The following is a 22,892-nucleotide window of genomic DNA, read 5'->3' on the forward strand; positions in this document are numbered from 1 at the left end:
AACTGACCCTTGGAGTCACTTTGAGTAGCCTGGGTTCAATGCAAGCAGATCCAATCTTCATTCTTCAGTCAGCGGGGCAGTCCCTCTTCCTCCGATAGCAGGGCCATCCTTCTGAATCTTCCACAGGTGCAGAAGAGTTCTGATGAGAGACTCTGAAGGTCCCATCTTTATACCTGGGTTCAGCTGTTGTGTGGGGGATTCCCTCACCTACCCCCAAAACTGGTTCTGGTCAGTTTTTCCCCTTTCCCTGGTCCTGGTTCCCAACTGTCTTGGATGACAAAGGCAAGGGCAGTTCTGGTGTCAGGTTATTTGTGTGTGCTACAGGCAGGGTTTCTTTCTAGTGTAGTCAGGGCAGGGCACAACTCCTACCCAGTCATCCTGTTTGGAAGTCCCTCTCCCCTCACACCAAGGCCTCTTTGTCTCAATGTCTGGAAGTATTACACAACCCACAATAGCAGAGTCAATCACAGTCATGTCACTCAGGGCACTGGCAGAAAGGCACAGTTGGATTATGCAGAAAAATCCCAACATTCTAAAAGTGGCACTTTCAGAATAGTAAGTTAAAATCAGACTTTAGTATTAAAAAATATTTAAAATAACAATTCATTTGAGTGTAAACTCTGAAATAGCACTTATTAAGTGTAATAAGTTAACCCAGTATTAGTCTATAGGAGAGATAGATTTACAGCAGGGAAAAACGACTTTAGGAGTTTTTCACTTACTGGGCATGGATGATGTATGTGCCTGTATGTGCCCAGTCTTGACAGGCCTGGATGCAGGAGAATGTTGATCACCAGCCTCTGTACAATGGCTTTCTTTTGAGTGTTCGGCTTGAATAATAACACATATGAGAATCACCTTCTGGGTAAGCTACAACGACAATCAGAAAATAAATATATATGCCTAGGCATGTTCAAAATACACCACAGTATAGTGACACGACCCCATATATGTATTCAATGATTACACTGGTTACACCTACTTCAAATGTGATTTCCTCCTGGAATGTCTTGACTGCCATCAACAGAAACAGTGCATAGGAGAGATGCACAATTAGACAAATTAGACAGAGTTTGGAGGTCCTCCTGCCGCACAGCTACCGCTGCACTGGCAGGAGGACCGCCAAGCCCATTTTGCGCCTGCCCGTCGGATTCTAAGTTGATACTGCAGCAGTTTCATGGTCGGCGGCTGCGTTAGGCTCGTAGGAGAGCGTTAACAGCCGACTACTGCTGTGACAGCACCTGCAGCACGTTCCTGCACGGTGTGGCATGCACCATGTCATGCATGCCACAATGTGCAGAAACAGGGGTGCAATTCTATGGGGGCACAACATGTGCCCCCCACCCGCAATGCAACCCCAGGGCCCAGAAGCAGTTGGGGGCCCTGTTGGGCATGCTTTGTTGCATCTCTGCCATCCTTTTCTTAATGGACTCACCGCCATGAAATGGACAGTGGAAATGTAACTCAGAATATGCTTGGCGGTGCCGCAGCAGCACGGCCAGCATATTCCTGCCCCTTTCTGCTGCGCCAGGATCCCGGTGGAGGTGTGGGTCCTGTGGTGGTCCAACTGCCACTCTCAAAATACAACGTGCGAACCCGCAGTGGTGGCGGTGTTCGGACCAGCACCACAAGTACGGCGGTCCTAGGAGCACTGTACTCTGAATAAGGCCCTAAATCTTTTAACGGACAAAAGTTCAATCAATTTCCGAAATACAATGATTCCTGGTTAATTGTTTAAGATGCATCTGCCCTCGACAGCCCAGTTAAATATAATTTTCCTTGGGTCATGCACCCACAATTTTAAGTTTTACCTTCTTACAATGTATGAAGTGCTTCAACAATGTGGGACTGCTCCTGCCTCTTATTATACCACCACTATCCGTCCCTTCACTTCAAACTGTATCTCAGTCCCTGGCACAAGCTATTCAAAGCCAAGGAAAGCACCAGCGAATACAATGTCTGCTTTTAGAAGGAAAGCCTCAAATCTGGTTGCGGTCAGTACCCCCTTGTGTGGAAAATATTGGCAATGCTGCCTCTAGCCTTTAAAATTCAGCTAAATTTGAGGCATCTGTCTGAGATATCCTAAAATTGCCACACCCAAGTGGAATATTGCATATTAATATTAAAGTCTTCTAAAATCATTGCCTGAGAGCCAGTATGCATGCACACCTGACGGCCATGATGTGTAAGTCTTTAAAAACGTATGTGCAATATTCCTTTTGGGCAAGACTGCTGTTAGCATACAACACTACACTTTAATGGTTTGTTAACAGAGTATGACAAATGTTTATTGGCATTGCAATGCTCTACAATCCTCTGCTTAAAGATGTATTTCATGGCATGTTGTTTCTAGCACACACTGAATGTGTTTGTGTGCACCACACTGCATGAAAAAAATACATTAAATTGTTTAATTAGTCTCAGCTATTGGTAATTAATCTTGATTGCATTCCAGTTCCTTTTGTTTGCTCACTATGCAGCTACAGACAGGAACAAACTGCATGCATACCATTCAGGGCCTCAAGGTAAAATGGGACAAAACAGCCCAAATACAAGTGTACACCCTCTCCATAAGGACACACAAATAACCCCAAACACGTGTCACCCTTTTTTGGCCTCACCTGTGAGGTGCAGCTTGAGCCCAGTAGCAAAGTAAGATAAAGGACCTATGTCTGGGCATAGTTGCCACACATAGCGTTAACCACCGAAAAGAACAAAAAGTGTTTTTGGGAGGAGTCTTGTACTATCTGTGAGTCTTCTTCCAGTCCATCATTTTGTAGTACAGGAACACAAGCAATCCCACACGTGTTTTGCACTTTTGGGGCATCATAAATAAGGTGAAGGCTGACCTCACTCGTGATGCACTGACTGTTCCAAAGCTGAGGGTTTTCCAGATGTTAACTTGTCACCCACTATGCAGAAGTACTGACACTGGACAGAACTGGGAAAGGCCACTAATGCTTTATTACATCCATTGGCTTACACTCCTCAATGCTGCATTGGTCTGCTGATATTAATCACTGAAGGGTCGATGCTACAATTGTTGAGACATGTCTGCAGAAGATGGACTTGGGTGTTGCCTCATCTCCAAAATAAATAACATTAAATATCTCGCGTTCCATAGTTTGACCACGAGAATATAATTTGTGATCATTAACTTGGGTTTATTACTGCAAGCCCCCACGATTGCTTTTCCCAAGCAATTTTTTTTCTAAAGCCCTGAAAACAACTTTGTCATGAAATTCATGTAGAGACGAAATAAAATATACTTGGTTTCCCTTTTGAGTAAATCGATCATCTATTTCCCTTGTTTTGCAGGAAAACGTACATCAGGAGACGCAGAGATAGATCGACTTTCCTGCAGCCCCGGTGGCTCTGCCTGAGTCTCTTCATCGTGCTGCTGCTCGCTGCGCAGGGGGCTCAGAGCTTCTTCCTCCTGAGGATGTCCTGGGAGCTGGAAGCAGTGAGGCACAGGCACACTGAGACCTTCAGAAGCGGTGAGAGCAGAACAGGAGCTCAGACCAGGGGGTGCTAGAAACTGGCGCGAGCTCAAAGTCTGATCATTTCCATTCATTCAATGTGGAATGGTTCTATGATGTTACATACAATTGTCACGAAATCTTTAAATAATTCCTAAGCAGGACGTGTAAAAGCGTTTGCCTTATGTCTTACGTCTTTTCCCTGCATAATTTGTTTGTACTCAGAACAGCCGAAAGTCACAGATAAACAACAAATATATATTGATATCTTTGGTTTAGTCAATGAGTAACAGCACAGGCTGTGAAGTTTGGGTCTCTGCATCTGATGGTGACTTTGGAAAATATTGTAATCAGATAGCATTTACTGTTTTCAATGGGTCCCAACTGTGAATTATGTAATAACGCAACTTAAAACCCGAGCCGACATCCTCGAAGAAAAGGACATATTAGAATGTTGACTGCTATGAGTTTCTTGCTATCCACAAGCTGAAATAGCCACTCTTTAGAAAGCGGGATGGGGTGACTCCACTAAATCACCAAAATTATGCTGTCATTCTTAAGCGCCAGGTTGTGAGCTATAATCCAACTTTACCATTAAAGAGGGTTTTAAATTACAATTCTTTAGGCACAAAACTTGACTTCTCAACCTGCTCCCAAATGAACATTACCGCTTATTAAATGTAACCCAATGTTATCCTATGGGAGAGGTAGTCCTTGCAGAAGCGCAAACTTAAGGCAGTTTCTACTACTAGGAAAGCTTAAAGGGACATGTCCAACATTTTAAAAATACCGAACCCTGCCCTCTGGGCTGTGTAGGGCCTGCCCCTAAGGATGCCTTACATGTATGAATAATGAAAGTTTAGGCCTGGCGAAAGGTTATTTTTGACCAGATCAAAATGGCAGTTTAAAACTGCACACACAGTCTGCAATGGCAGGCCTGAGACATGTAAAGGACTACTTAAGTGGCTGCACAAGGAGTGCTGCAAACCCACCAGAAGCGTTTAATTTACAGGCCCTGGGTACATGCACTGCTTCTTTTCTAGGGACTTACAAGTAAATTAAATGTGTCATTTGGATGTAAACCAATTTTACCATTATAAAGGAGAGAACACGAGAGCTTTGGTACTGGCCAGTAGTGGTAAAGTGCATAGAGTCCTAAGGCCAACATAAACAAGATCAGCGAAACTTCGAAGATGAAGGCACAAAGTTTGGGGTAAGACTACCCCCTGGATGACAGGTCTAACAGGCACAATTCCACGGTCACTCAGAAATAAATATATGGAGCATGGTGGGGGGGTATGACAAAGGTGGCTAAAGAACACAAGGAGTGGGAGTCACCTATCTCTCTTGTCCGCTTTACTTGAAATATACCAGGGGCACCAGTAACATTTTAACCAGGCAATCACAAACTGAGAACCAGAATGAATATGTAGCAGCTTAATGAGTTGTTTGAGAACATCGGCTCCGGACTATAACTCAGGTTCTGGGTCTTTAACGACCAGCAGTTGTTGCCAGTGGTCTATAATCCATATACAAGCACACATGCAGACAACCAGAGTGCCCATACAGCAACCAGAGCACCCAAAGACAGCACCCAAATGCAACTACTCTTTAAACAGCATAAGCTTGTGCTCTTCCTTTCAGCACCATGTATACTACGTTCAGCCACGAGACAAAGTTCGTTTCTCAAGCTGTGTTCTTACACCTTTCATTGATCTACCTACATCCCTTCCATAGGTGCAATACAGTATAGTGTAATATACCACACTTCAGTTTGATGACTATTGTCTACAAACCAGTATGCAGCTTATGCCCTTGATGCAAACTAAGATCCACAGCAACCACAAAATCACACACCTTCTCTTCTGTGTGGTCACTATTCACTTCTTCATAGTTTAGATCATTCACATCACTAGCTCCCTTCACTGAAATCCTCTTTTACTAGAACCTCCATCCCTATTTCTGATTGGGTCTTTAAGTGTTACATCTCCTGGGTCCACTGTTGCCACATTGATAAAGTCGCTGTTTCACAATAGACAATCTTCCAACAATGAGACTTATATGAAGTTAGACAACTCATGGCCTCTGCTATCTTCACTCTCATCCCATCAATAGTTATCTGGTGAAGACACAATTCCACTCTGTGCCACTGCAGTCTTCTTGTCTACAGACCACTTTTTGAATCTAAGTGAGAAGTTTCTATTTCTAATTCCATCCTCTGTTCAACAATACAAATGTAAATATAAAGGCAGCGTTGCTAATATCCACAGCAATCAGCTGTATAGGTGTGTTGCTGTTTGCCAGTTTGGATAATGATGACAGAGTCATGCACAAACTATGTAGCATTAAATAACACAACTGCTCAGTCTACACGACACTGATGCAAAGACACAACTGCAGCTGTCATGCCATTGGAGCTACTACCAGATGAGCTGGGGCGGGAGACCGGAAGGAGGGATTCCACCACAATTCCCCACGGATGGACATACCTACTACCGATCCTACAAGCTAGTTCCGTAGAAGTCTGATCAACTAAAAACATAAATGCATTTTCAAAATGTATTTGGGAGTGAAATTACCAATGGAACTTTGTAAATGTACATACCTGCATCGTAGTTCATGTCTGGCCTGCCTTCCGATAACTGTTAATCCACACGAACGAATCACTGACCCCACATACACCAGTCTATAGGAGACATCATGTTCTGCATGAGGATAGTCCATTTATCACCATTCTGGATGGATTGAGCACCAAACACATCAAGCACAAACTATATTCCATTGCCTCTTGCTCTTTTCTCTTCATCCCTTCTTCTGCCCCTTGGTTTCCCATCTATCTCCTTGGGGTCCCATCCAGCCCCTTCCCTCCCTCCTCCAATGCTGTTGTTACTCAAGGGGCTGCAATGGCACCCCCTGCCTCCTGTGAACTTATAATTTATATTGAATCGTATGGTAAAGTTGAAGAAAATCTACAAATAAATAAAATAAATATTTGTATTCAATCTTTTTTATTGAATTTTTCTTAAGCACAGAAAACACGGTACAGAAGCATAAAGTACAGTTGCGAAGTAAGTAAATACACAGGCAACGCGCAATGGCGCACTTGGAAAAAGGATACAGAGGTGGGGATCAGAGGAGGCTGTGCAATGTTTGATTTGAAGACATAGATGTTATATAGATAACTGGGACTTTACACGCAATAATCACATCATTCGGGTTATGCATTAGAGTACATCTTTGAATTCAGACATCATAACAGTACGCCACAGTAATCAAGAACCAATATTAAAGACCCCTTGGTAACCACTTTTTGTGGTTTCACTAGGCTGCGTAGATAAAGGTATAGTCAAAGGTATAGTCGATATACTTGGACTAATTCAGCTGAGTATCAGATGTAACTCAAACACATTGAGATAAACATTTTGAGCAGGGTCTGTAAATTTGAGGTACATATAGAGTTTGATCGTAAGATTATTACATCATGATAATTTGAACAGGTATTGAGGAGGTCTTAGTGACTTAAAGAGAGAATCAACAGTTGATATGCGTGGTTAAGTCTGGAAATGAGTAGATCATAAATCATACTAATAGATACTTTGGATTAACTTTACAAATGTGCTACTTAAACTTGCAAGTAAATAGGTGTATACGGTTGCCTTGAAGGTCGACTTCCAAGTATTTCCAGACAGCATAAAACAAGACACTAACTCTTTTGTTAAGCATACATCAATAATCAATAATCAATATTTATCACTAAACTAGTCAAAAATAACCAGAACTCTGCTACCAGAAAACTGATCCAGCAGTGTACCAACAACAGATACTCTACTACCATATACTCACCTGGGCCAATAAACACACTCACAGTTTAAGTAAACCGCTGGACTGCATTTTATAGTTTTCTTTCCAATGGTTAGGATTAGTCTGAAATTGCCTTCATTAACCCTTCACAGATCAAAAAGTTCATTCTTCTGGTCGATGGACCATTAGATGAACTAATTGATGGTGATAATGAACATAACTCTAGCTTTTCTATACTTCAAAATAAATAACCACAAACTTGTGAACATTTTAAGTCTTTATCTAAATTAATTGCATGTGAACCACTTCAAAAACACTATACATTCACCTTCATTCTTAGGAGAGAACATTCAATTAATCAAGCACATACTTTGAACTCTTGCAATGAACTATGCTCAGAAAGGAGAGGACAGAGAGAAAAGAACATCTGCAAACAACGCAAAATATATTCACCAAGAATCGTGTGAAGACCGACCCCCTGGCCAAAGAGCTGGTAAGGGTCCCCCAGGAAAGATCAGGCGACAAAGACTTCAGGACAGGATTCAGGACAGGATAGATGACCTCTCTAATTCTGACGGTTGCGTCGCACCCCTCTCTGACACTCTCTTCCTCCTCAAGATTCTTCCACGATCTTCTTATCTAACCCAATTAAGTTAGAATAGTAGGTTCTGCATTTGGCTTCTTCATCAGCATCTCACAGCATCTCTCCCAGTATCAGCATCTCTCACTACACAGACAGCATCCCGTGCTCAACATATCTTCATCTCTTGTGCTAACTAACTAACTAAAACTATCTCAATTATACCTTTCGTTCTTCATGTACCACCCACTAAAGTTCAAATATCATAAAAATTTGAAATCTAATTGGTCAGGCAAGGGGGGAACATGTCACTTTATTCTGTTAAACCATTGTTCACAAACCCATCCCCTTAATTTTTATTCATTCTTTATTTTCCCACCTGCATTCACATTTCATCTTGCAACATTTGTTAAAAATGTAACAGTAGGTCCATTCAATGGAACTTTTCACCGTCCTTTCTCAGACTGGGACACTTCACGACCTTGACTTTTATTCAAACTCTGTGTCTTCCGGTTTCACTCTCAGTAGTCATGCGCAGTCATCACATGGCTTAGCTTACTTCAGTTATACACGAGAGGCCCAAATGCGCACTAATGATAAAGTCAGAAAGACAGATGTTACTTTAAAAAATAAATGGTTTCACTGTATAACACCCATCTCTACTCTATTCCCCTTTATTTATTAATACCTTTCCTGCATTAGCATTAGTAAATTCGCTCGTTTTCTTTTCAGCTAAGCAGGTGCCATGCACGCGAATCATCAAGACTCCATTTTTGTGCCTTCTGCTCATGCGCAAGAATTTCCCTCCAAGCATTAGCTCGTCATACTGCATAGATGCAGTTGACGCATGCGCAGTAAAGATTTCCCCGCTAAAGCAATTTTAGTCCCTCATTCATATTGTTGACGTTAGTAAACACATAGGCAAGCTTTAATAACCCACGTGTTTATGTGGTGCGCATTAGTTTTACAAAAAATGCAATTATTAACATGTTAGTGAGTTTAACGAGCGGATTGCTTACGAGCAAGTCTCTTTTCTACGAGTCCTTACTCCATCACCAGGGCCACCACAGCTCCTGCCACTGCTGCTGAATGGCAGTGCCAGCATTACCACCTAACCATCACACTTAAATGTGACATTTTGCATTACTGCAGGTCACCCTAAGCTGCAGGGATGGTCTGGAAGTGCGAGCTTGAACAAGTTTGTAATACATTGCAGTAACCCAGTGCTTCATTTGTGCTGGTGATTCCAGTACCAGGCACTTAATTGACAACACAGGCACTTATGACAGTCTGCCACATTCTGGCGATGCTTGTCTACTTTAGAGATGAGCACAACAGTTGTTTATTAATTCATTATGCATTAAAAATTACTGGCACCTGCTGCCGAAGCGTATCTTATGGCTTTGGGGGCCTGGAATAGTCTGCATTGTCACACATGTAGGTGTGTGATGGCAATAGTTGTGTTTGTACTGTCATTGGCAGCACTAGCAGAGGCAATGGGTTGTGCAAGCTGCAGTGGCCTCCTGACGATAGCCCCAGCACTTATGTTCTGCAAATTAAGTACTGCATTGCCCAGACATGCATGCTGTGCTAAAAATAATAGATTGAGACTGCCACCGTTGAGGAATTGAAGCAGTGAAGCCTTCCCCTTCCTTCTTTCCTTTGTGTCTTATTTCAGGTTTTTCTTTTAAACTAGGACATCAGACTCACAACAGGTGGAATTATCTGACAATCTTAAAACCCATCAAAGTGGGCTATAATGGACATTAGAACATTGGAATGTTGGGAGCTCCATTGAAAACAATAGAGTAGCTCCGGGCTTAAAATGGCTGGTATAAGCCCGGAGCTCCAACATCGCTCCCTGGTACTGGCCTTCACCTCAACTTCGGCTGACAATAGAGCGGGCTGTTCATGGCTGGAATAGCCTGCTTCGGCGTGCATAAGGCTGTGGTGTTTGTTGCCTTACTTTTTCATTTGTGTCTAACCTCACTTCCTAGCTGAGCACCTTTATGAACAATGTATTTAAGTAGCATTTAGCCAGGAAAAGGAGTCAGATATGGTGTCTGGTATTGACAGATGTTTTGACGGACCTTTAATTTGGAATTATGTCTGGCTGAACATGGTTATATGTTGAAAGAAACAAAATATTTGTGCCTTATCTAAATAGTCTGTCACGGCAGATGAATAAAGATACCTATTTATTATGATCTAATAAAATATTATGTACAGCTTTCTTTTGCTGTAGATTAATCACATATGTTGAAGCTGCTCTCCTGTTTTTAAAGGTTATCATTTGAAATACCCGTCAATGATAGAATCGCGTTTCGCGTGTGCCCTGCATTTCCTGATCAATTCTATATGCAAGCAAAGTATGTATTTATAATGAGAAGCCTAAGAAACCTCCAATGCTAAACCATAAATAAAACATGATCTTCTGACAGTGCATACCTTGGAAACAATTCAGAGGCCTGTTTATGAGGCATTCCATTTAAATGGGTCAATTAAAGAAGAACAGTCTAAAGAAATTCCAGTATATAAACTTTAAAAAAAACCCTGGCCACTGGCACCTGTGAAGGGATCAAGTTCCTGATCATTAAGTGCAGCTGGTAACTTGGCGTGTGTAGAAATGGCAGTCATTGATTACTGATCATGTGTATGATCACATGTGGTGCACAGAGGTACCACATCAACCTCACTTCATGTGCCATACCAAGGAGCTCAGCTCTTGGCACTGATACCCCCTTTTCCCTGATCAACAAAGTCATTGCTGTGATGGCAGCTACTGGCATTTTGGTAAAGCTCCTACAATGGGTCCTGCTACTCTCGCGTTGTGTTGTTCTTGCGTTGCACATTCGCATGCACTGAATTGATGTCTGGCACAAAGAGCATCAGATCAGATCAGTGACTTGCTCAGCTTTCCTTCATCACTAGTCAATCGGCTTTTTTAATAACATTCTTTTTAATCACGATATGCGCACTCCTGTTTCATCAGCTCATTGCCGTCCATGTTCCTATTGCGTCATGTGACATTGTTGGCTTTCAAACTTCCAGGAAGTGGCCCTTGGGAAATAGAGGCGCGAGTATGCACAGTCGTTCGCAGCCAGTTTGTGGCCATTTATTCCTGGCTAGAAGGTGGTCTGGCACACAATGCAGATTTATCTTTAAGCTGCCTAAAGTGTCCCCTTGTGCATGAGTCTCCGAAGATGAGATATTACTGTTGGGAAACAGAAACATAGACCTGACGTGTGTGTACATTTTCTGAAAGAAGATTCTGCATTCGTACTTATGCTCCTCTTCCTGTAACGCCTTTACCAGCACTGGAGGGGATCAGAGCACCTTCTGGCGTAAGACCCCCCCACCCCCCCCCCCACCACTTCCTTTCTACCCGTAGAACACGGTACATAGATACATGTCAACACAGTGTGATGTGTTCAGTAGAAATACATCAATATTGTGAAAGCCTTCCAAGGATGATGTTTCTACAGGGGCGGTTTCTCTGTGAGGGACCACAAGGGCGGCGTCCCCCACACAATCACGTCGCACCTGCAGCTTATATCTTAAGATATGACAGCTTTTATATGTAACGAAAGGATATCACTGATCATTTCTGAACATGTAAAAGCTACAATATCACCTTGCAACAGAAGAGGGCTTCCCGGGGCCGTATTGCGCATGTGTCAGGCGTGGGCTGTTCCAGCCGTTCTTTCACAGAAGCAATACATATCTAACGTGCGGCACTAGCGTCAGGCAGCGTAGCATGTCCGATAATGGTGAATTGGGGCCTGTCAGTCATGTGCCCTTATTCTCCATCAGAAGCCATGATAAAGGAAAAAGAACAGCCTTCCGTCCTATCTGTGCTTCTGATTGGCCATAAGGGTGTGAGGCTCACTCTTCTGCCATGTTTGTTCCTCTTTAAGACGGGAATCGATGTGCAGAGGAAACTGCCCTGAAGAATATCTCAGGTAAGTTTCCATGTTGTGTGTATGAGTGAGAGCATGCCTGTGCTGTTTATGTGCCTGTCTGCAAGCTTGTACCTGTTTGTGTGCCTGTGAAAGTGTGTGTGTGTGCGTGTTTGTAGGTGCCTTGACAGCTGTTTTATAAAAAAACTATTGATGAGATGCTTGCTGGAAGTGTATGCCAGCATACTGAACATTCGAATGATAGCCCTTCTACTTTGTAAATTAACCAGCCACCACTGTGCTTCTAAGTACGAATAAAGGCTTACGTGAAACATTTAACTTTTAAATATTTAAGTTGTCTTGTTTAATTATTTTTCGGGTTTTTCTACTGAGCAAAGGGGGGCTCTGGGCTGGAAGGATCAATGATCCACTCCTTTTTGGGAAGAGGGGGGGCTAGACAGTGGCAACAATAGTGCAGTGAGCACACATGGTCCCCTCTTCTGCAGTTTATTTTTAGGGTGCAGGAGACACCAGAAAAGAACAGGTAACAGGAAACAAAGGACAGCAGGAGGCCAACTAACAAAGACCGTTGGTGAAACTATAGTCTCCCTGGCACAAAGGTCTGATATTTTTGACACCAGAACATTGTCAAAAAACTGCACAGAGGTCAAACATGCCATCATTTTGATATTGTAAAGAGGGAGATTTTGGGAAACAAAATCTGAGACTGTATTTTTCCCATTAATGTTGAAGCAGAGGCAATTTTAGGCAGAAGACAGCTAAAATAAAGCCATTTTTGGCTTAAAAATCCGGAGTCTTCCACCTGAATTGCTTCTGTTAACATGTATGACAACACTAGGCAGCTCAAATTGGACTTCCCCTTATCATAGCAGGCTGGTTGGTGGAAGCCATCCCTTGTACTCATTCCTGCTCTCGCTGGTTAGGATGGAGCCAGCAAACATCGCTTCTCCATATCCAACCTATGACAAAATGGAATAGGGTATGACGGGGAGGAAAGATGGGACCAGAGCTGGCACCAGTGGGCTATGCTCCTGCCTCAGACTATGGAAGGATCGTGGGCTGATCAGGAGTTCTTGGCCCCATCTCATGCACTTGTGCCATGGCATCCTGGGACACTTCTTGAACGTAAAAGAAACGCAAACTGTTATGTTAAACATTGCAATAGAAGTTCAACCAGCAGCAATGTTGAATCATCCCTAGCACTTATTTTGTCCCTCATGATCAGACACTAATAGCAATGAAGAGGCGTTGCCTCTGCGCAGACCCTCATCTGTCGCTCGGACAATAGACATATGACTTTTTAGAGGGGAGGATGGTTGGTGATTTAGCTTTAATATTGATGTTCTGAAGGCATTAGTGACCTTGGAGCTAGTCATTAATGCTAGTCACTGTCCCTTGATGTCCTTGTGCGCCCTTGACTGTTGCCTGAGCTCAGATGTCAAGTGAAGGCGAGGAGCTCGCATGAATCGGTGGTCTGTAGTGCTACAACTCTTTTCACAGGCCACACAAGTCAGACAGGGCTCTTTGCCCCCATCTACCAGAGTAGATAGGGAAAGTTCAGAAGGATTCTTATTTGTTCATCTGTGCCAGGAACCGGGGCGGAAACAGCATAAACAAGAAGAAAACATCTAAGAAAATGACTGGGAAAGGTGACACATTCCATGAATTAATGGACATTGCCTCAGAACTTTCCATTTTTCAGGGTCAGTCTCCAAGCATGAGGTCGTTGATTAGATACAGTGGCTGTTACATTTATTGTATTGCACGAACAGTAATCATACTAAACGTGCACAATAAATGCCTTATTTGCATGGTATAAAAATAGAGGTGATAAACATGTCAAAGGCAGGGCTGCTAATGAATACCAACAGTCTTAATTGGAGTCACAAATCAATTATGATGCTCATTACCTACCAACAAGTACAAAGCAATCTTGCAACATAATTATTGTTATGACATCTTTAGTTCCTATTTGCAAAGAATGAGGAATATAGTTTATAGTTTAAATGCTGCACATGTTTGTTCCCACTAATTGAGAATGGGCCTAAAACTATGAATATAAAAATGGTCTAAATTAGATGTTCATAGCTGCGCTTATGAGAAAGAGCATTAATTTCTCATTAATTAGGAATCATTTTAAACAGCATATGCCCTGTTCCAAAGTTCAGCATTTCAGAGGCAGCCACAACAAATAACAACAAGGCAGCCTTTGAGATACTTGTTCAGTGGGGAGGAGTTCATAGCATTTATAGTGAACAGACAACTTATTTCAGCATCCTCTGTGCACCACATCAATGGAGTTTATTTCTACCACCTCATTCTTTCCGCTCCCATCTCTCCCTTATTCTACCGTCTACCCGTTCCTTACCATTTTGTCAGTGGCGGCTCCTCCACTGAGGCGGAGAAGCATCACCCCACTGCTGCAAAGGAGTGAAAAAAAGAACAAATACAATGATAATAACTTGAGGTTATCATCATTGTATTTGTTCCTGCTGCGCAGCTGTGCGGAGCGGGTAGGGCTGCTCATGCTCAGCTCTCAGAGCAGGGGAGGAGTGGTTTGCCCACTCCTAAGTGCACATGGTTGTTTGGCCAGCCCTCTCGGGCCAGTCAAACAGTCGTGCGCACTTCGCATGTTCTCCATGCAGGCTGCAATACAGTCTTCATGGAGGACATGCCCAGGGCCCCATTCCCTGACTGAGCGCCGAACACCGGTGCTCAAACCAATCACAACTCTGCATTGCAGTGTTGTGATTGGCTTAGGGGAGAGAACCTGGCTTCTTCCTTTTCTGGCCCCGGAGAGGAGAGACTGTGATGACGTTGGAGAGAGCGGGAGAGTGGCGAGGAGGTAACTTTTATTGTTTTTTTGTTTTTTTTACATCTCTTCCCCATACAGCCCTTCCGGCCTGCCCAACCACTCCCGATCCGTGCCAGCCGCTACTGAGTTCTGAGATTACTAAAATGCACCAATGCACAGACTGTGTCATCTTTGTCAATGCACGTGCAATGCAGAAGTAGATTCATTTATCTAGTGGGAGGTGGGGACAATGGTGGAAAGAACACATATGCTTAAGACACTGCAATACCCCCACATGATAGGTTCTCACACCACACTGTTCCTCTAGATGCCGGAGGATGATGATGCTCTATTAAAAGGTATGTAGAGAGTGAAAGTGATTGAGCTGTAGTGCAGATGATCATTCCGGACATAGGGCCTCCTAGCACTGATATCCGATAGCGAAGAAACCAACCCACTCATTACCAGTAGCGAATGGATGGGTATAACATCTGCAGGCCAACTAAAATACAAGGCAAGACAACATTTTCTTGAAGAAACATTATGTCACAAGTGTATTAAAAAAAGGTAAGAAGAGCTCACGTATGGGTGATCCGAAAGCAGCAATCCCTGGTGATGCGACCTAAGCTGGCTGCAGTCTGATTAACCAACAAGCATCAGTGCTACTTATAACTGTTGCAGTACGTTTTAAAACAGCTTCAAGTGCGGCTGACCCTCATTGGGAAACCGTAGTACCGGAGAACGTAGCCCCCCTAGAAGGTGGAGTGAACACAGGGCAGCCCACCAGCTGCTCAGACTTGTAATATTCACAAGGAATGCAGGAATGTTGTCACTATTTCCAAGTCCCTGCTGAATGATTGTAGAGGTATTGTCACAAAGCCCCTTCTTTATCTCCTTTGGGCACATGTTCTTGGTTGATTTTGAGTCCCATAACCATTGGATGTCACTGTAACTCTGCAAGATTCAGAAAGAACATGCACATTAACCATACACCACCATGGGTAGGTGCTAGAGTGTGCTTCACTGCAAGCCACAAAAGAGGCTGACCTAAGGCTCAACCAGAGTTAAAGCCTCCTGGTCCCCACCCTAGAAGAGCCTTAACCCCAAGGAGGCGTGAGAGGGATACAACTGGCACCATTGCCAGTTTGGTGCACCCCTCCTCCTGGTCCTCTCTGGAAGAGAGGTAGCTGGGAGGGGCTGCAGGGATGGGAATGCAACACTGCAATGCTGCCTGCCTGCTACGTGTCAGTTTGTGAGAAGCAGGCAGCTCATAACAGTTATCCCATAGCCAAGCAATCAACCCACTCTTCTCGTAGTGCATGAGTGCATATAACGTGTGCCAACCAAATAAAGTAAGAAGCAGAACATGACATATCTTGGAGGAAAATTACGTCGCACGTGTATTACATTCTGTAATGGATTCACTTGTGGGCAATCCAAAGGCAGCCAATAGGGATGCAGCCTAAGCCGGTTGCCAGCCTAAATAACGAACAAACATCAGGGCTTCATACAACTGTATAAAGGTTTAGACAGGTGGCTCAGTAAACATAACAGCGACCATCAAACTTTCACAAAGGTTTACTTTTTCAAAAACAAACTCCCAAAGCAGTAGTTTGTTTTTGAAAAAAGTAAAACTAGTTACTTCCACACAAAGGGCATTTGTTCCCATAGTGTGGGGTAACTTTTTTATTTTTACTGTCCCTCACCCACAGGGTTTACCTGGCAGGGACAGAAAGCAGATAAAGACAATCTTAATCCACACTCACCTTCATTCACCCTTCCCTGGCGATAATTACTCCAATAATGTAATGTCATTCTCAAATAGAGGTTCACTTTATGAATGTATTAATTGATTCATTTATTCACTCTAACATTCACAAATAATGCACATTTTATTCACAAAACGCAAACAGTATGATGCATCAATAATGTATGGGTGATGTATAGCTATTTCCTAGACTCCCTGCTTCAGGCTTAGATCGACCTACAACTTGGACTTCCAAGAATGCTAACAGCTGCAGGGATCCTTTTGGCTTTAGTTTCCAGCTTCGAGAATGAGAAGTTTATTGCTTGGACTGAAAGGGAAGTGAATCTGAACAATACCACCTCGATGTACAGTAGTACGGCAGAACATCTAAGTCTTCTGAGTTTATAATGTAATGGCTTTTTCTTTTGAACTCAAACCATCACTGCGCTTGTTAGGCGCCTATGCCATAAATTCGTTAATAAATTGTCCTTGGCTAAAGAACATTAATTTAATGGTGTGATTTTTACATCCTTGAAGCGCTGGGCCTTTTATAGCTGAGGTGTATGCAAGACTGCTTCAAATGTACAGGTTAAAGAGCCCAAATACTATGTACCTTTTTGAGTATTATGAAGACCAAGTCTTCCAGTCCATTTACATCATCAGTCAAAAAGCCAGACCTTCCCTATAGTCATTGGCCTAATTTTATCAAGGGCTTGCATTGCCTTCGGGTCACGCAAGGCAACGGACGCCCTTAAGTCAGATTTAGTAAGCAATGCAGAGCCACCTTGTGTGGCACTGTGTGGCTTAGTAAATCGGGAGTAACACAAAGCAGTGTAAATCACTGCCATACATTATGCATTCCATTGCTGGAGTGTGGGTGTTTTTGGCGCATTCCCAGATATACTTGGACTGGTAATCCTGGAAATACATCCAAATGCTACACCTTGCCGGGTGACGCATAATGAGAAAAAATATGATTATTTATCCTCGTTATTCCCTCTTTCTATGTGTGTTGCAATCTGCAGCACACATGGAAAGAGGAAAATTCCTCAAGAGGAAAATGCCTCTGGGGATTGCTTTTGTGCAGGAAAGTGCCCCTTCCTGCAGAACAACAAACCTGCCTGTAGTGTAGGTACCCTTGCACCCTGATACTAGTTTGCCTGTGTTGGCTCTTGGCAGCCACAGGTGCGCCAGCAGAGACAGAGAGAGAGAGAGAGAGAGAGAGTAGGAATTGTCCATATTTTGGTAAATATGGTGCATTCATACTCTGTTATGTTATGTTATGTTATGTTAAACTCTTTTATAAAGCGCACAGCTGCCCCAACAAAGGGGCGTCCCGGCGCTAACAACAGTATCCTGAGGAGAGAAGATTAAGCCGTGGGGAAGAGAACTGTCTTGATAGCTTTGCGGAATGAGGTCAAACAGTCCAGACTGCGGATTTTCAACGGCAAGGAGTTCCAAAGCTTGGATGCCAAAAGACGGAAAGACTTGCCCCCGGCTCTCGATCTCTTAACTCTGGGGACAGAAGCTAGCATCAATTCAGAAGAGCGCAACACACGATTAGGAATGTATGGGGTGATCAAGTCAGACAGGATCTCGGGGGTAGCAAATTTAAGAATTTTGAAAGTAAGACAGAGGGATTTGTATTCAATTCTTTTAGAGATCGGCAGCCAATGAAGGCGTCGGATGGCCCCTGCTCCTGAGCATGATCTCGAGAGACCAAGGATGGCACGAGCTGCAGAGTTTTGAATACGCTGAAGACAATTAAGTTCCGCCTTATTAGCCCCTAGCAGCAGAGAATTGGCATAGTCTAGTCTTGAAAGAATGGTGGCCTGGATTATAAATTGGCGTGTAGCCGAGTCAAAAAACCGGAGCGTGGGTCTTAAAGCACGTAGAAGACCAAAGCAGGTGCCAGCTATTTTTTTGGTATGCTCTTGAAAGCTCAAGGTCGAATCGAACAGAAACCCGAGGTTCTTCACCACCAGTTTAGGGGGGGGGGGGCAGGTCCCAGGGATGGAGGCCACCAATGGGAGTTCCAGAGCTCCTTGTCCCTGCCTACCAGAAGAACCTCTGATTTACTGGCATTGAGCTGGAGACAGTTCTCTGTTAACCAGCCCGCGATAGCTTCAAGGCCTATCTGGAAATGAGAGGCATCGTGAACATGATCATCTGAAAGAGCTACCATGAGCTGGGTGTCGTCCGCGTAAGAAACCATGGAAAGACCATGGTGATGGGCGACTGCGGCTAAGGGTTGTACGTAAAGGTTAAACAGAGCCGGGCTGAGCGCCGAGCCCTGTGGAACCCCCTGCTCAATAGGTTTAATGGAGGAAGCAAAAGGAGGGGCAAAAACTTGAAAAGATCTGTCAGTCAAAAAAGAGCGAAACCATTCAAGAGCGAGATCTTTAATCCCGGCTTCTTCAAGCCGGCGCAGGAGAATCTGATGAGAGACCGTGTCAAACGCGGCACTCAGGTCGAGTAGTACGAGTGCCGCTGTTTGGCCTTTGTCGAGGATGGAATGTAGGTTTTCACTCACAGCTAGGAGGGCTGTTTCAGTGCTATAACCCGCACGAAATCCATTCTGGGATTGATCTAAAATCTTATTTTTGTTTATATGTTCAGAGAGAGCTTTATTGGCATGTGCCTCAGCTACCTTGGCCACCCACGGTAGAAGAGAGATCGGCCGAAAGTTCTCGGGCTTAGTGGGGTCAAGGAGGGGTTTTTTCAACAGGGGAAGTACCCTGGCCTGTTTCCAGGCCAGAGGAACCAGAGCCCTGCTGAAGGAGGAATTGATAGTCGCGAGTAACGGCGGAAGGAGAACCGAGAGACACTCTCGGTATAGAGTTGGTCTCATAGGGTCGAGAGGAGACCCCGATTTAACTTTGGAGCTGAGAGCAATGAATTCTTCTTGTGAGATGGGGGGATGCTCTCCAAGGAGGAGTAAGATGTAGGAATTGAGGGGTGTCCTGGCGTCATGGGATGATTAGAGAAGGATTTGTAAATATTTGCAACTTTTTGAACAAAGTAGGATGCCAATTCTTTGCATTGTTTACCGGAAGTGATATGCGAAGTGAGTGGGTCTTTCATTTTTTTCAGATCATTGTGGATTTTAAATATGCATTTAGTGGGGTTATTGCTGGAGGCAATCTGATTCGTGAAGAAGGCAGTACGGGCTAGCTGTATGGCTTTGTGATAGCTTTTGATAGTGGCCTGATATTGCTTCTTCACTAAAGGGCAATAATTCTTGCGCCATGCTCGTTCGCTATGTTTACAGGCGCTCCACATAGTGGCAAGAGAGTCTGTATACCAAGGGTTGGGGCAAACGCCACGTCCCTTAGACCATGTTAATGGAATAAGGGAGTCAAGTGCTGCATGGATCCAGACACAGATCGCACTGTAGGCTTGTTCAGGGTCGAGGTTATCAAGGGTGGGAAGGCTAGAAGACAGGAAGGCCATCAGGTCTCCATTTGATGCAGCGCTGCAAGTTGTTTTGCTATATTGCATTGCGCTAAATGTTGCTAAGTCTGGGATATAGTGTTTAATACCACTGCAGCCCCAGCCGGCTATCCGCATGCAAAGGGATTCAGCTTTGCTCCCACCAAGAGGGAGCAACTACTAATGCTGCTCCCTCCAGGCGGCTGCCGACTTTGGTGCAGGAAACCAGGGTTCGAGCCTCGAGGTCATGTCCACATCCTGTGATTCTTGGCAAATCACTTAATCTCCCCGTGCCTGAATGTGTAATGTAAATACGGTGCTCATGTGAAGCGCTCCAATACCTTGGGTCGAGTTCGCGCTATATAAATATGCAAAAAAATATATATATATCTATTTTGATATGCTTTCTTGCCCGCTTCAGTGTGGGCAGGAAAACAGATTAAAAGTCCGCTCCCAGCGGCCAGGAGCGTTTTTAAAGCTCCAGCCCGCTGGGGGCAGACGTTTTGTTTGTTACCGTATAGCTGGAGTTTTGAAAATGCACTCGCCAAGTGAGAGCAAACACTGATTGGTCCCTGGAGTGGGCTCCACAGGACATAGCTTGTGAGCTGGCCCCAGGGGATGGGATCCCTAGGGCCATTAATGGTTCAGGGAGGCGGGCTACTGGAACCCTCTCCCCATTTTAAATATTCTCGGCTCTGGATGGGGGGCTCCCTGGGGTCTTTTGAAGCTCGGGTGGTGGGGATCTGTGGCCCCCTCCCCATTTTGAAAAATGTCATCTCTAGGCGTGGGCTCCTTGGGGTCTTCAGTGGCTTGGGGACAGTAAACATGCATCCCCTTCCTCATATACGCTATTTTTTGGCACCTGGTGTGCACCCCAGGGCCTCTGGAGGCTAGGGGAGGAGGGCCATGCGGCCCCTCCTCCCTGTATAAAATACTTTTGATCATGGGAGTGGGCTCCCCATTGCTTCTAAAGGTACCGGGCGGGGGGTCCATGTGGTCCTACTCCCAAATGTGTCAAATTTCATCCCTGAGTGTGGGCTCCACAGGGCCTTTAGAGGCTCGAGCCGGGGGGCGCATGTATCCCTCCCCATATAAACCCCCGGGGCATAAACTTAGTAAATGTGGCCCTGTTGCCATTTTTGCAGATTTTTTTTTTGGGGCTCGGGGTGGGGGTCTCCCTGGGTTCCCCCTTTGTGACTGTGGTATCCCTACCCTGCTCTTTTATAATATTTTTTTCCTACAAGTTCAGGGCAGTTAACTAAGGGGCATATCAACAACAACCGGCGATAATTATCGCTGCGCGCACTTAGCGCTCGGATAATTATCGCCGGCTAGCGCCGATTTTTATCGCTGAGATAGCGTGCTATTAGCAACGCTTATCTCATCAGCGAAAAAAATCCTAGCGCTAACTTCAGTGGCTTGGGGACAGTAAACATGCATCCCCTTCCTCATATACGCTATTTTTTGGCACCTGGTGTGCACCCCAGGGCCTCTGGAGGCTAGGGGAGGAGGGCCATGCGGCCCCCCTCCCTGTATAAAATACTTTTGATCATGGGAGTGGGCTCCCCATTGCTTCTAAAGGTACCGGGCGGGGGGTCCATGTGGTCCTACTCCCAAATGTGTCAAATTTCATCCCTGAGTGTGGGCTCCACAGGGCCTTTAGAGGCTCGAGCCGGGGGGCGCATGTATCCATCCCCATATAAACCCCCGGGGCATAAACTTAGTAAATGTGGCCCTGTTGCCATTTTTGCAGATTTTTTTTTTGGGGCTCGGGGTGGGGGTCTCCCTGGGTTCCCCCTTTGTGACTGTGGTATCCCTACCCTGCTCTTTTATAATATTTTTTTCCTACAAGTTCAGGGCAGTTAACTAAGGGGCATATCAACAACAACCGGCGATAATTATCGCTGCGCGCACTTAGCGCTCGGATAATTATCGCCGGCTAGCGCCGATTTTTATCGCTGAGATAGCGTGCTATTAGCAACGCTTATCTCATCAGCGAAAAAAATCCTAGCGCTAACTGGCTAACGTGAGATTATCGCTGGAAACCCAGCGATAATCTCACGTTAGCTAGTTGATAGGGACTCACAAACTTAGCCATGATATCCACCTTCCATAGGATATCATGGCTAAGTCAGTCCTGAAGCAGGCGGAAGGAAAGTAGCGATAACAGGGGTTATCGCTACTTTTCCTGACGCTATGCTTCATAGCGTTAGGCTTGCTGATAGGAGAAATGTCGCTTAGCGACATTTCTCCTCTCATGCCAGGTCAGGAACGCCCACTTTGCATCTCATTAGAGCTGCAAAGCTGGGCGTTAGGAATCCTGATGCTAAAGCAAGGTTTCACGTGTTAGCGTGACCTTGCTGATTAGGCGATAAAATTATCGCCGCTTTTCGGCCGACAACGGCCGCAAAAGCGGCGATAATTTTTTATCGCCTGCTTGTTGATATGCCCCTAAGTCCCCAAGTCCTGTAATTGTTACCAGCAACATTTTTCTCATGTTGCTATCAGCCAATCACAGCACTCGCTCCCGTAGGAGTCTGACTCTTGCAGGAGCGACATGGCCCAAGGGAATTAAAGCTCCCTGGGCCATTCAGAAGGCTCTATTTTTAAATTGGCGCTCCCGCAAGAGTCTCCCCCGATATACAACTATTTTTTATACTTCATTTCTCAAAATCTAGGGAATGGATTTACACCAAATCACAAAAAAGCACAGTCTGTGACGCAGACCCCTCTTTTATCTTGGCCACCGCTTGACGATTTACCCCGAAACTTTCCACGCACAAACTAATAAAAAAGTAGCACCTTTTTGGATAGTTTCATGGAGACTCGTCAAACGGTGCCAAAGTTATTTGCAACACAAAAATCCCTTTTCCTATGGAACAGCTGACCAAATTGTTCTCTTTAAGAAGGATCAGTCACAAAAATCTCCTTACCGCAGCGCAGGTGCACAGCAGTGGAAGCAATATCTGCTGATATTTTGCTAAAAAGAAAACAGCTTCCCTGCAGATTGAAGAATGAAAAAGTTGGCACACTGAAAGATGTTTTCACTGTATTCTTGTCCACAAGACGTGTTTTGGCGTGACCACCTCTGTCAGATTACTGGGCCCCTCCAACGATCAAAATTTATGTGCAGTATTTA

The 22,892-nt window shown here is 44.4% G+C and overlaps 1 protein-coding gene across 2 annotated transcripts in view; it reads left to right on the forward strand.

Moving 5' to 3' along the window:
* LOC146862312 (uncharacterized) overlaps positions 1 to 22,892 on the forward strand; it is a 296,683-nt gene that overhangs the window by 65,862 nt on the left and 207,929 nt on the right. For both annotated transcript variants that reach the window (XM_085641506.1, XM_085641507.1), the window contains exon 2: positions 3,319 to 3,497. In XM_085641506.1, the coding sequence (XP_085497632.1) occupies positions 3,319 to 3,497 (179 nt within the window). The remainder of the gene's footprint in view (positions 1 to 3,318; positions 3,498 to 22,892) is intronic.

The sequence above is a fragment of the Triturus cristatus genome, chromosome 2_2 (genome assembly GCF_964204655.1).
Source record: "Triturus cristatus chromosome 2_2, aTriCri1.1, whole genome shotgun sequence".
Classification (NCBI taxonomy): domain Eukaryota; kingdom Metazoa; phylum Chordata; class Amphibia; order Caudata; family Salamandridae; genus Triturus; species Triturus cristatus.